The following is a 14799-nucleotide window of genomic DNA, read 5'->3' as shown; positions in this document are numbered from 1 at the left end:
GTTTTGTCTGAAGCAGCAGATTTGATATCTAAGAGGAATTTTCTCTTCTTGTTAAACAAGTCCACATTATGTAACTGTGAGCCATCTCATTTCCCAGTGAAGGCTGACAAACTGAAAAATATATTCTGGAAATGGCTGGAATCCTCTCTGTCCCTGGGAATAGGGATGGTTTGTATTATAATGAAGATTTCTGTTACTGCTGCAGAAAGGATGTAGTTTTAAAGCAAGATTAGGTGTAAAATAAGGTAACATAAGGCAAAAGTCCCTTCTTTCCGTGAAATATGGGAGGAATGAGATGAATCCACTCTGGCATAGTAAGGGGAGTAAATTACATTCTTGATTAGAGTGAATGAAGGAAGGCCAGCGTGTAAGGGGGAAAAGAAGGAACTCGGGGCAGTTTTAAGGAAAGCAGAATAAAAGAAATGGCATATAATTTAGGTGATGCATAAAATTAGAGGTCCAGCATTGACCCCTGTTAATTTGGAAGCTGAATATGAGAGCTGAAATTTTACTTGGGCCCTGATGTGAGTCCACTCTGCTACCTCCTTTTCTGTAAAAAGAAATGACCCATTATATGAACAGACTTACATGCCTGTTAGACTTCCATAATCACTACCCACATGCAATCTATTTTAACAAGTCTTACCTGGTCTAGGTCTGGAATAAAGAATTGATTTCACAAAAAGAATCCTGTATTATTTATTCTTTCTATTTGTAATAATACACTATGGTTGGTATACTAATTTGTTGCTAAACCTCTCTGCATATTGAACTCATTAAATGCAATACAGTAGTCAAGAATTGCAAAATTTTTTTGCAGTTAGTAGAATAACTTATATATTTAAATGGAATAATGCCTGGAAAATAGCATGGACCTGAGTCTGTGAAATAAAATAAAAGTACCAAAGGCCACTGAATTGTTCCTTAGAATCCATTATATTACAGTACAAATAGCCTGAGCAGGAAGAGTGCATTTATTCTACCTTTTCAACTAAATTCAAAGGCTGTTGATGTTAAAATGTTGCTTTTTTGGCCAGTGTTGAAAAGCAGAGTACAAATGCATGTACTCATCAAACTGCATGAATAAAATCCAGCTTCACTTTGTTACTGCTAATGCATATTAATACATTTTTATCAAGAATACTAGCAATAAATAGGTAAAAAAATGCTTCCATTACTTAAGCTGACATTTAGAACTGGAGCTTAGTCACAGATGGAGGAAGACCATTTAATTGTCTTCAGGTGAGCAGTTCAGTGTAGGGTATAAAGGGATTTCTCAGAAGCATAGTAAGTTCTTAAATTTAAAATAATTTGGAGAATGGGTTAAGGAATATGTTCTCCATTTTAATGAGTTTTGTGATATTTGCATTAGGTAAGAATTGCTTCATAATTTCAGATTAGGACCGTTTGCTCCACATAGCTCTATGTATTTACTGCATTCTAATCTGTAATGCCATTTTGCATTTGTCCTAGCTCTTGCAATTTAGTTTTCTTGATGCTGAAAATGAAAAAGAAAAAAAAAAACAAAAAAAAACCAAAAAAACCAAACAAACAAGATTATAATGACTTCAGTTATGTCTTTTCTTTCATCCAGAGTTTAAAGATGTGTTTGAGAAGCATCTGAAAACATAATTCTCTCTTAAGTAGTAGAAATGCAATTATTCTGATTTATTTTTCACCTTTACACAGTCTTTCTCTGAAAAGATGGAGAAGTAAGATTTTTAATGTAGAATTTTACACAGATGTGTAAAAATATTGTTAGATTTTCCTAGTATCTAATTTGGGAATAGTCCTACGTAACTACCTACATGGTTTATTTTTAGATTTTTTTTGAATGGAAATCCTCTCAATTGTGTTACATTAATGTGGGTTTCTGTACCAATGGATCCTTTGAATTTCACATGGAAATATTTACTGCATCTATTTTCTTCCTCCGAACTGTTTCCACTTTGCAAATCCTATATTCCACATCAAGGAATATAAAAAGAAGCTTTTCTGGAGTAATGCAAAAATATCAAATCACATTTCTGAAAATTTTCCCATTGCAAGTAGTCTTATTTTCTTGCCTTAATGAAAATTTTTGTAGTTCTGTGCAACTCACCTGGCACAGCTCCTTATTTTAGGGAAGTAATTTTTGGTAGCCTTTCTATACAAAACAATGCTAACTAAGGATAGCCCCTTCATCTTCCAGATGACCAGAATTTTATTTCCCTACAGGAGCTCAGAACATGATAGTCAAGACATTAGAAATTACTGGCTGAATGATAGTTCATCCTAGAGTGAATTTTTTTTCCAGGCACAGTAAAGCTTATCTGAAATAGTGCCTGTTAAGACTTCTCCTGTGAGTAAGTCATCTGAAAACTTAATTCCTACTGACATTCAGAGAAGACAGATCCATTCCTGAACATTAAGCAGCCTCGGTGTTTTATAAGCAACAAACTGACACAACTAAGTCAGCGCTTCATCCTGACATGCTTAGCAGTGCACCAGGCATGATGTTTCACTGTTAACAAAATTGGATTGTTCTGTGGGGAAGATGAAAGAAAGCAGCAAGAATGGTTGAATCTGGCTATTTCACATGCAGAACATCACTTGCAGCTGTGGAGTTCAGAGATTACCATTCACCTTGAGAAGAATAGCTAATTTGTTAGTTACTCTTGAAATTGCAGCTTGATTTCATTGGAGTAAACTGAAAATCACAAAATTTATAATTGATCTCTCCTCTTGGTGAGAAATTGCTAAGAAATTGCCTGTTTTAGAAAGTGGTCACAGAAGGGTAATCTTCTCAAAGCTACCCAGTGCAGACATCACTGATGTGAGAGTGACAGCCTGAATACAGTTAGTATACCTTTAATAACCTAATTAAAGAATAAACTGAAATTCTTTTAAACAACGTAGATGTTATTTTATACTATAAATTTTGCATCTCTGAGCAGAGATTATTATTCAAATAATGTGTCATTTTATACAAAACATATTTTCTTGGAATTTCCTTGATAATATTGAGTGTCTGTGTACATTTGTTACCAGCTTCCTCATAACCCATGCATGTCTGGCTGGGCTTAATGAAAGCATACATTAGTGAGGTTCACATCTCTTCTGGGAATCAGTTTCTCTGTGTATATTAAAACAGCTAATTGGTGTTGTGTTAGATATAATAAATGTAATTAAGAGAATGATGACTTAGGTGCAGACTGGTCCTTTTACATAGGTAGGTGCAGTGAAAGGAGTAAGAATGTGGGCTTCTAGTATTACTCTTTCTTTGAAAAAAAGAATTGTGAGAAATAAATAAAATAAAAAAATATATATGTATTATAAGTATTCTATATGATTTATTCATGTTTCATATATTTATTGTAATTTTTATATAACATGTTATTTAATGTAGAGCTCTACAGTTAGTTTATTTCAATCTTGGTATTACTTTTTACCAATGAAGACTTTTTCTGTTTCCAGTATACTGAAAGCATACACCAACTGTTTAAGATATGTGTGAAAAACATATTTCACCATACTCGGGGGTTTTTTTCACTGTTTTCCAGGAAATCCTGATTTCTTAAATTTTTATTGGATTACAAGTAATTGTATGTTAGTTTGTTGCTTATAACTCTGTATGCCTGTCTGGTGTATTGAAGAGTGCTGATGCCAGTTTGTCAATTGTTACAGATTGTAGCTACTGACACCTGGAGACTTCGTGCTACCAATGTTTTTTTAGTTATTTGTGTGTGCAGCCATGGATATTAAATGTTTCTTCCTGAACTTTGTCTTGCTCTAAGAACTGAGATTTTAAATGAAAGTATGGTCTTTAGACTGAATTTTCAGTGAAGGAAAGTATTTTTTCTTTGCTTTTGAAGTAGTTCTGTAACAGTGGTGCTATTTGTACTATTGATTTGTGTGGAACTAGTCAAGATGTCATGACGTAGGGAAGTGTACAAGGTACCTGCTAGTTTTAATTTAGAAGATAGATTCTACACAACAGTTCCTGGCTATTTTTTTTTTTTTAAAGGAAAACATTGTAGTACATCTCCCTTGGCATGATTTTGGATTGTATTTTGTGGTTATATGCCCAAAAGAAAAAAAAAAATAGAAGACATTTTTCGGAGTTGCATCTTAATTGCATGTAAATTAAAATTGTTTTTTCAAATCTGCTCAAATTTCACTGGTTAGTATTTGCAGTGCTCAGTCAGTACAGTCATATTAGTCTTCTTTCTGAGAATCAGGCTGTTATACCAAATAAAGAACACACCAGAGGAAAAGTTTGGCAGCTCAGTAGACATTTATTTCTACAATGTATGGGTATTAAAATTTTCATTTCTTGGCCTTGAGGCAGAGTTCCATTTGCTGGAGTTACTCTTCATGAGAGTAAGCAGCCCTTTGCATTGCCTCATGTTCCTTTGGATGGTGCAGTGGGTGAAGAGATGCTTTTTGAGAATGATTTTGTGAAGCCTTCCTGGATTCACTTATATTAAAATTCAGGGGTTCAAATACCTCTTGGTCACAAACTTGCTCTGTTTGTTGTCTACTTTTTAAAGCCACATATGAGAAACTCCTACCAACACCAGTTTGATTACTTACTATTTTTATTGCTTGCCTGATGTGCATTACAAAGTTTGTAACTGCATATATTATATATACATTAAAATATGGAGATGGATATGGAAGTATTTTTATGTTTTGACAGCAGAGAATAGTTTGCCTGACCTGCTTCTAGACCTCTTTGTAGTACATCAGGAAAAAGATTACAAAACTGAAGTCTTCCTCTCTGTTTCCACATGGTTGTCCATCTGCTTTGGCATCCTTTGATGCCAACAGGCTTCTCCTGAAGCAGAGGGTACAGGAATGCAATTTCTAGTTTGTTACAGAGGCTGGACTGGAAGTCTGTAAAAGCTGTTGCAAATCTTCAGGTAATTCTGGAGGTGAATGGCCACATTTTCTTCACTGCAGTTGAAAGAAAAAAAGCTCAATAGTACTGTCTGGAAGGAGATGCTCTGTTGAAGTACTCAGCACAGTCTGAGCACATACACTTTAAAGGCAGACTGTATATTATTGTTTCTTCCTGAAGATCTCTTTATTGCCATTTTTGTCTTGTATTTTATGCCTGTGTTTATCCCTGCTTTTGTAGCCGAAGTTAGCTGAATAGTATTACCAAAGCAGTGCTGCCATTGTTGCTGTGATTATCACCAGTTGAAGTGATTTTTAAAAGCAGTTGAGTAAATTTTAATTTTGTTCTCAGGATAGGGTCGTGGGCAGGGAGGGAGCAGAAAGCAGTTTTGGAAGAGGCTGCATCAGTCAGGACCAGTAAAAATGCTGCTGGGAGGGTTGGAAGATGTTGTTTGTAACTTGTAAATTTAGATTTGTAAAATCTTGTGGCTTATCTATGTCCTAATCTTACTCTTTGGTAGTAAGGAGACCACTGAATCAGTCTCAGTTTGTTAGTTCTGGCACTAATTGTTCTTATCAGGTCTGCCTGTGCTTTTGAACAGTGGCTGTACACTGGCCACCATCATCTGTGTGTTTGACTCTGGAGTATTACAGGTAGTGGCAGAATCCCATAGGGAAATATTTGGTAACTAGAGAAAATGCCTATGAAAATCTCAGCCATTGCAGCAGAGAATGGTTTAGCACATACCACTTCCATCTTGTGATTTCTGTTGTAGGTCTAAAATGGGAGGCAGTGAGTATTTTGTCAAACTTTGTGAATATAGAAGGCTGTATCTTACCAACTGATTTGCCCTTTTTAGTTTTTCTGAAAAATTAATTTTTTGTGATTTTTTAAGGCTGGTTATAAATGTTTCGCTTAAGACTTGAACCTGTGTCAATTTTTCTCTAATTTATAAGGTAATTGATAAATGCATTTATTGCTGGGAATTTGAAGCCTTGTTATTATTTTTCAGTAGAAGAGAATTTTTAGGTCCATTAGCATTATTATTGTACTGTATCTCAGAAGACTAAAAAGGCAGTTTTAGCATCATTGAAGTTTTAAAGTTCTTCCTCGTATTCTTTTTCAGGATGGTACCAGCAGTATAAGTCAATAATATTGATATTAAATCAATATTATTTAGTAATGTTGAATTTTATTTCTTTTTTCTATTTAAGACAACATCTGGGGAAGATGTACGGGACTTCACAAAAGTGCTGAAGAATAAATTCCGGTCAAAGAAGTATTTTGCAAAGCATCCCCGACTTGGCTACTTACCTGTGCAAACAGTATTGGAGGGTGACAACCTGGAGACGTAAGCTTGATTTATAGAGCAATTGCTCCTGGAGTCACTGGCCTATTCTATCAGAAACAAAAAGCTGAAACTCAAAAGATAGCTGCAACAGCAGTTGCAGAGACTTATTATTTTGTATTTTTTCACATTATTTGCAGATCTTCTCTATTATTTTTAAAGTAACATATTTTATGCTTAGATTTTCATCAGCATTTCATTATAAAGCCATGGGCTTTACAACGTCCATGGTAATGGACAAAGCAGGTAATGTTGGCAGGGGCTGAATAGCTGTTTTAGAGAGAATGCTTTTGAGGAGCCTGGGTTTTTGGAACTGCACTGCATATTTGATTGTGTCAAAATTCCTGGAATTAGAAATCTCTGAGTTAATTAGGGTCCTACAGGCTTCAGAAATAATCATGGCCTAACCAGAGAGAGCACTCTCAGTGCCTCCATGGTATTACTTATGGCACTGACAGAAATGCTCCACTTTATTTACTCACTTGGCAGTTGTCAGCAAAAGACGCTCTGACAAGAGCAAAATAAAGACATGTTGACAGGGTGCTTGAATTAGTTTCATGGACTGACTGTCCCTCACATCCTGGAGTCTGTGGCACTACTGCACTGTCTGAACACAGCACCACTTAGCAACAGCCTGTGCGAGGCTTCAGCAAAGATGCTCTGCATTCACACAGCAGCTCAGTGCCAGTGCCCACGGTCTGAGGGCTTTCATGACTGGAGGGCTGTGACTTTCATTTGCAATAAGTAAACAAAACATCCTCATTAGCAGTTTAAGATATAGGAGGAAGTAATCTGAAAACTGCCTGATTGATAGCCTGGCTTCTAAGGAAGCAATGCACATTCAAATGTTAAAATGTTGCCCACCAGGGCAGTCTTCAGCTGCCACCAACACAGGAAAGCAAAGCTGCTTTAATGGGACGAAAGTTTGCTGATGCTGCCAGAAATTGGAATGTCAAAACTGTAATCACAGGTCAGGATAAAATTCTGTCGGTCCAGTCATGTGAGAAATATGCAGATAAATTGTCAGCACCATGCTGAGAAAACTCTTGGTATTGGCTCTCTGCCCTGCAGGTGGCAAACTCAGTAATACATTCCTTTAATAAAAAAAATGAAAGAGAATAAAAAATCCTGTATAGTTATTCAAGTGTGAGAATGTAATACAATATGTATTTATTGTATATTATACAATATTTACTTTTATGTGTAAGGAAAATAAGCATTGATAACTGTGACTTTTGGTGGGGTTTTTTTATTGGTGGGGTTTTTGCACCCCACTTTTTTTCTAATACATTTTATTAGTTACTTTAAAATGAAAGTTCCAGTGCTTGAGCAGAATTTTAATGGAATTGATTATGGTTTATAAACTGCAGTTCAATCAATAACACTGATTTGGGTTTTTCTTTAAATTGATTTTTATTTAACAAAATTAAGTATGTAAGCCAATCTTCTGTCTCTCCATGACACGTGGCAGTGTTGCTGTCTCTTTTCTACATCAGTTGTTACTGGTTCAGGGTGAATTGCTGTTTAAAACATTTTGTGTTTCTCCAGCTTTCTCTTGCTTTAATGGTACTAAATTTTTTGTTTCATAGTTTCATTCTTTCTCTCTTTTTTCTTTTTTTTTGTCTTCCTTACAGTCCTATCACTCTCATCAGTATGTGGCCAGAGCAATATGAGTGAGTATGCAGAACCCCTTTATCTGGAAAGCCTCATTTGCCAGTTGTTTTCTTTTAGCGCAGTTGCAGCTAATCTGATGTCCCTGAACTATAGGGCATGGCTGACCCGAAGCAATAATGCCCTCAGGAATATTGTGCATGTATTTATTTGTCATCAGTCTAACTTGATTTAAAAATAATGTTGTCTGTATCATGAATTGCTTTGGACACCACTAATTTTTTTATTATTATTTTTAAACTAGTCCTTCCCAGTCTCCGCAGCTGTTTCATGATGACACACACTCCAGGATAGAACAGTATGCTACTAGGTAAGAGAAACACAGTTTCTCACTAGTCCATTGCATTTTGTGGTTGATTCCTGCAGGTTTTAATACACACTGCTGATTGGATATTATTTATTAAAAAACATATAATTCTCTGTACTTAAAAGTAAGTTGAATATTTTTAAATCATTAACTTCTGATTGCGGTCATATTAAATGTAAAATACATGTGTTAAATCTATTATCTCTCATACAGAATGGAAACTGTTGCAAAACTGCATTATTTCTAAAATGTGCCATTATTGTTTTATTTCTTCATTTTTAACCTTTGAAATAAGCTGAACTTGTTGCATATCCAGGTTTTCCCAGTAGGATGTTAGATCCACGGTTTTGTTTTCTTCTGTGATAGGCTGACGCTCTGCATTACTATTGGCTTTTAGCAGAGCAGATTGTAATGATGGATGTTTTGTGTTCTGGATTCTGTGGGATCACCCTAGTCCTGTCATGATAACATGTCTGTTATGTCAAGTCGATCTCAATGTTCCTGTGTTTTGTTGAACTCTCTTCTGTACATTCAGAGCTGGTAATCACAGCATCATTAAAGTTGGAAAAGACCTCTAAAATCATGGAGCCCAACAGTTAACTCAGCATGTCTGTGTTCACCACTAAACTATGTCCATATGCCACTCCCACATGCCTTTTGAACACTTCCAGGTGGTTCCAGCTCTTCCTTGGACAGTCTATTCCAATACCAGACCACCTTTTCACAGAAGAAACTTTTTGTAATATCTAACCTAAACCTCCCCTGGCGCAACTTCAGGCCATTTCCTCTAATTCTGAGTTAAGGGCATGATGATGGTGAAACGTTAACGAGAGATACCCTCTCAAAAATAAGTACCATGGGAACTGACTAGGTTTTCCTTCAGGTGTTTTTATTGTTGTATCTGATCTCCACAACTAAAATCAATGTTAACTTTTTCAGTCTTTTGAATAAAAATTCAGACTGGATGTTTAAGTTAACTGCAGTCTTATTTATAGGCACTTTAAAAATCTTCAGAGCAGTTTTTTAAATGCCTAGGATATGCTGCACGTGCTCTTTGCAGCAAGAGAAAATAGGGCAGGAAATAATGCTGAAGGGCTAGCTGCAGTCAGCCTATTTTTTTTTTTTGTCCCCAACAGCAAATATTTTCATCCTTCATTAGTAGTATAGCACAATGACATACAAAGTCATTATAGAGCTTTTCAGTTATTTGAAACATGTCATTCGCATAAATCAACCAACATTTCTTGGAATCTATAACCTAGGCCACACTGTAATCAATTAAAACCCCTGAACCAGATAAATGAAATTTCTCTAGGTGATGGAAAATTTTTCTGTCTACCTATGTCCTTTTTTCAGCCTGTGTTGCCACAATACTGTGGCTTTTTGTGTCCAGATGAAGCTCAAACTCTGGACTCTCATTAAGGATCAGTGGATGTCCTAGGTGTAATAGCTGTTTTTCCTCTCCTCCCCCTCAGCTCTTATCAGTTCTGTTTGGGATTGGATTAGCTGAAGGTGGACTGTGTACCACTCGGTGATCATTCAGGATACAAACCTAAATCTGTACCTGCTATGCGCAGACATTGCTTAGCAAAATTGAAAACTTAATACCAATTGCTTCATAGGTAATTTGTCTAAAACTACTCAGGATTGTTTTTCTTCTAGGAATAAAATCTGAGAACAGAAGACATAATTCTGTGTCTTTCATATAATAAATCTTTTTTATTGTTCTGATCTTTTCAGCTAAGCATCTTTAAAGAAATATTATCAGGGCTTCCTTAATAAGACAGTGCCCAGCAGAAACAGTATATTAGGGCTTAAAGCCTTCAGTGTCACTGATTGAAGAACATTCAACTCTCACTTTTCTGTTAACAAAATCCCCTGCCTGGAATTAGGTACCATCTCCCTGTTCTGTTGTGCTGTGTCACCTCTGAGATGCTTCTAATTTCCTTCCTCAGTTTTCAGTTTTTATCCTACTTTGAAGACTCTTTGCAACTCTAGGGTCCCTTCCCTCTCACTTTGTGCTCTCTGATTAGGGCCATCTGCTGGTTCCACATATTATCCCAAGCAAATCATCATTAATGATGGAGATCCTAAATGTGATGATAGTGGTGGAATCTGCATTTGTGAGTTGGAATATCTGTTACTCACTAAGGGATTCAGGGCAGACCCTTCTCTCTGAAAAGTAATGGTGGTTGTACTACTTCCCTGTGTGACAAAGGGACCGTGAAGATTAATTTCTAAAACTATGTTTCATCAAAAGATTTAAAGATGCTCAGCTAAATAGCTTTATAAAGGTGACTTGTAAGCATGTTCCTCACTGTGAACTAGATTTGTTTGAGATGCCCCAGAGCAGAGATGATCTGAGTGTCTCTAGTCACTTTGGAGATTCTCTTCCCTTCAGGGAAGGTGTTGGAGCACAATGTCCCACCCCAGCCATGGTGGGATAAGACAATCAAGAAGACACCCAGTGTGGGCCTTCATTTATTCTTCTTCTACAACCCTCAGGAATAGTAACCAATATACAGAAGGGCAAACTTGCTCCATTCTAAAAGAAGTCACCAGGGTTCCCAGATCTTTAGGGCCTTACACACTCCCTTCAAAAGGAAGTTTGAAGATGTCTATAGTAATGCATAATGCACTTGCAAAAATATATGTGAAATTAAGGTATCTTTATAGTAAAGGAAATAGCCATATTTGGTGCAGTTGAATACATGTGTAGAGCATTGAGTGTTCCTAATTTTTTATGTATGTCTCTCATGTACATAATGTATATCTTTCCTGGAAACTTGAACAGATAGAAAATTTCTGCTTTGATTTTAAAGAACTGCATGACCTTGTATATACAGTCTAATAATCTAGACTTTTTAAATTAATTCCTTCTAAAATGAGGAACTGTAGGCAATGACTCCCTGTAATTATACTGCTTTTTGTGCTGTTTTCCAGGACTTGTCTGTCCACAGTGTGGTATCATTTGCCAAGCATAATTTCAGATGTTGCATGTGCTATATTTAAAAAGGATTCATCCTCTTTTGTTAGTCCAGCTTTAGAAAATTCAAAAAGAAAACCATCTGTGAAAACATCTCTTTAACTAATTTTGCCATGAGAGTTGTGGTGATGCTAATGATAATTATACTAGAGTTAGAAAATACACTTTTTTGTTGTTGTTTGGCAAGTAGAATTAATTAATCATAGCACAAGTTTCTCATAAAAGTCCTCTGGATTACAGGGTTTTGTCACAAAATCTAGGAGTTTATTCCTAATCATGTATACAAAGATTGCCATATCTGAGCTGTTTCTAAGTAGAATAAATTTTCACACTGCCTGTGTTTGAATTGTGCAGCATGTTGTTTGAAAGTCGTGGTCTTTCCCTGCCTTTCAGGCTTGCGCAGATGGAAAGGACCAATGGCTCCTTCCTCATGGACAGCAGCTCCACCACAGGAAGCGTGTAAGTAACTCAGACTCATTAAGGCTGTCAGGAACTTTGGTTATGGATTCATGGTATGATCTTTATCAGTTCCAACACAGGACTTAGTCCCAGTGAAAGCAGCTAATAAGTGTGAGCCCAAGGATGCCTGCATAAGTGTAATTATTCTGAGCACCAGTTGTAGAAACTGGTGATGTTCACTTGACAATGTGTGGGAGCTCTACATTTGTCAGCCATTCTGCTTCAAAAGTCAGGATATTTCATGTGCCTGGTAAAAGGCCACAGATCTGTAGGTTCTACTTCTTATTTCTTTCCTGCTTTTATTGTAGTATAAAAGAAAATAAATCCTTTTCTAGGCTTTTGCTAGACCCTAGACAACTTTCTTATTAAAATAAAATATCATCGGTACTTTGAAGATTCTTCAGAGCCAGAACAATGTTGCTACTTCTTGTTTATATTTCAGTTTTCTGGCTGCTGATCCATCTGTTTGTACCTGGAATTGTACTATGTAATAAACATAGTCCTACATTAATTCTACCAGTGCCAGGTTTTTTTTTTTGGTTTGTTTTTTTTTTTTTTTTTTTTTTTTAATTATGTGTCACTTTTATTGTAAAAACCTTAATTAAAATGCATTGGTAAACTTGGAAAGCATAGAACCCCTTGAATTGCTGATGAATAAAATACAATTTTTTTGAATTTAAAAACAAATGTTTTAACCTCACTTTATCATCCCTTCAGTTAATTAAATCAGTGATGTAGGACTCTGCCTCTTGCAAGTTATTAACAAATACCATCAGCATTTTTAAAGAGGAAAACCAAAATTGTTCCTGTTCAGCTTTAGTTAGAAAATGCTGTTGGTATCAGTAATACTTTCATTTACTGTTTTAAAATCTAATAATACAATTATTCTATCCAGGAGTGTACTTAGCATTTTGAGATTTAAAATACTTTGCTTGAAAAAAGCACGTGACCCCCTTTAAATGTTGCCTCTTTCCTGATTAATTAACTGTATTTACATACCAAATAAAACTTTTATTCATGTGAACTGTTTTAATGTGTTTCTGTCATTGGCACACTCACCAGTGAGAAAAATGCAGCCAAAATATTCCCTTTTGATTTCCCTTCCACAAAAAAAAAAAAAAAAAAAAAAAAAAAAAAAAAAAAAAAAAAAGAGCAAACACACTGTCATTTGGCAGTAAAGCTGGAAACTTGAAGGCAACTAAATGCTCATACACTTGAGTTGTGTTTTGAAATTAATGAGCCTACTCATATACAAACACCAAACAACCACCCATCCCAATGATAAAAGGTGGATGTATGCTTAACTTTTACTGGCAAATCACCTGTTGATTTTAAAGCAATTTCCCTGCATTCCTTTTCCTTAGAAAAAGAATTAACACGGAAAGCTTGTGTACCAACATGTGATAGGTACCTCTGAATTTGGGTCTCAGTCAGGGGACTGTTAGACAAATGAAATATGGACAAGAAAGTAACCTTGTACACAATGGCACCTTCTGTTTTATTTGCAGATTACAATGCATGCTTTCATTAAGGCATAAGTACTGAAGTACTGAAAATTCTGAAGGCCTGTGGTTTGAAGTTTAAACTATTGTCATAGAATCATTTAGGTTGGAAAAGACCTTTACAATCATGAATCCAAACATAAAGCACACATTTGCCAGGTCGACCACTAAACCATGTTCCCAAGTGCCACATCTACCTCCCTTAAATATGTCCAGTGATGTTGACTCAACCACTGCCCTGGGCTACCTGTTCCAATGCTTGACAGCCCTTTTTGATGAAGAGGTTTTTCCAGAGAACTATCCAGTTTGTATCCCAGTTTGGATCAGAAGTTGCTGAAACATTGGGAATTTAGGATTATAGTTCAAATCTATTTTTATTTTTTAAATGCCGTTTAACATAGAAATGGGGATGGTGTAATCATTCTTATATGGATGGAATTCAAAGGAGCAATTTGAAATGTGAATGCATGTTTTTTCAGTTCAGATATAAACCTCTGAGCCAAACTTCTTTTTTTTTTTTAATAGTGTTTATGGAAACATTCAGGAAACAATTACTAGTTTGGAAATCAAATTCTTTGCTTCTCATAATTGGATTTGTCTTTCATGATCTTATCTTTATTGGTCCTGAAGAGTCCTTCAGTTTATTGTGAATATAGAACAGAGGCAGTATTGCACTTGATTTTGAAAGTTACTGCTTTGGTCTTGTCAGGTTCACCAGCTCAGCAACAATACTTTTAACATGCTTCATGTTTTAGAGATTATATGTAAGAAGTCATCTACATTTGAAGAACAGAACTTCTGCTCTTAGTTAAAAATAATTAGTTTATTTTCAGGAATGCTTTGCAATATGCCATTTGATTAAGAAAGCACTCATCAAAGATAATTCTTGGGTTTTAACTAACCTGTTTTCTTGAATGTCATTGTGAATTCTGTCTCTCTTGACTAAGCTTTTCTAACCCTCCCCTTTCCTAAAGATATGTGAATTCCATTAAAAAATACATTTTCCTTAATCAGAAAAATAGTTGTAGATAGCAAAAATAGGCACAGTCTCTACTTTAGTATGTCCAACTTCTTTAAAAACATTCTAATGCTCTCATGCATGAATTTTCTGGTACAAATACATTGAATAGAAATGGTTTCCCTTCATGTCATCTTCTCTTTACATTAGAAAGTTCTAAATGTGTAGGCTAGAATGTTGTGATGGATTTTATTTGGCTTTAATTCATGCAAAAACATCTCTATCTTTAAAGCAGACTTACCTAATCACAAATGAAGATGAGCATAAGGAAAAAATTAGGTCTTTACAGCAAAGAATGATAAATAGTGCTCCTAACAGAAAGCTATACCTCACAATTTGATAGATCATGGTGTAGTAGAATGAAAATAAAAATTGTTAGGGAAATAGGACAAGAGCGTAACTGTCCTGTTCCTGTAGTGTAGGAACTGTCCTATCCAGCCCATACTGAAGTTAATTGCACTGGGCATAACAGACATACTTTCAGAATAAATGCAGGTGCTTAGTAGCTGTTTTCTGGTTAGTGCCTTTACTACCAGTTATCTTCATGTCTGCAGCATTTTTGATGCTATTTCACACTCATCTTAAGGCAGAGTTGGAAGATATCTGAAATTTTATTTGTTAGGGAA

General features: G+C 35.6%; 1 protein-coding gene across 8 annotated transcripts in view; it reads left to right on the top strand.

The window, feature by feature from the left end:
- The window catches only part of UTRN (utrophin), a 359524-nt gene that overhangs the window by 326057 nt on the left and 18668 nt on the right, over positions 1-14799 (top strand). For 7 of the 8 annotated variants that reach the window (XM_069010451.1, XM_069010452.1, XM_069010449.1 and 4 more), the window contains 4 exons: positions 6097-6233; positions 7865-7903; positions 8146-8211; positions 11588-11653. In XM_069010451.1, the coding sequence (XP_068866552.1) occupies positions 6097-6233; positions 7865-7903; positions 8146-8211; positions 11588-11653 (308 nt within the window). Of the gene's footprint in view, positions 1-6096; positions 6238-7864; positions 7904-8145; positions 8212-11587; positions 11654-14799 lie in introns of those variants that run through there. The other variant, XM_069010453.1, reaches the window with a different exon arrangement.

Source organism: Aphelocoma coerulescens, chromosome 3 (assembly GCF_041296385.1).
Source record: "Aphelocoma coerulescens isolate FSJ_1873_10779 chromosome 3, UR_Acoe_1.0, whole genome shotgun sequence".
Classification (NCBI taxonomy): Eukaryota; Metazoa; Chordata; class Aves; order Passeriformes; family Corvidae; genus Aphelocoma; species Aphelocoma coerulescens.
The sequence above is the reverse complement of the archived record's forward strand: the minus strand, read 5'-3'. Positions and strand labels throughout refer to the sequence as shown.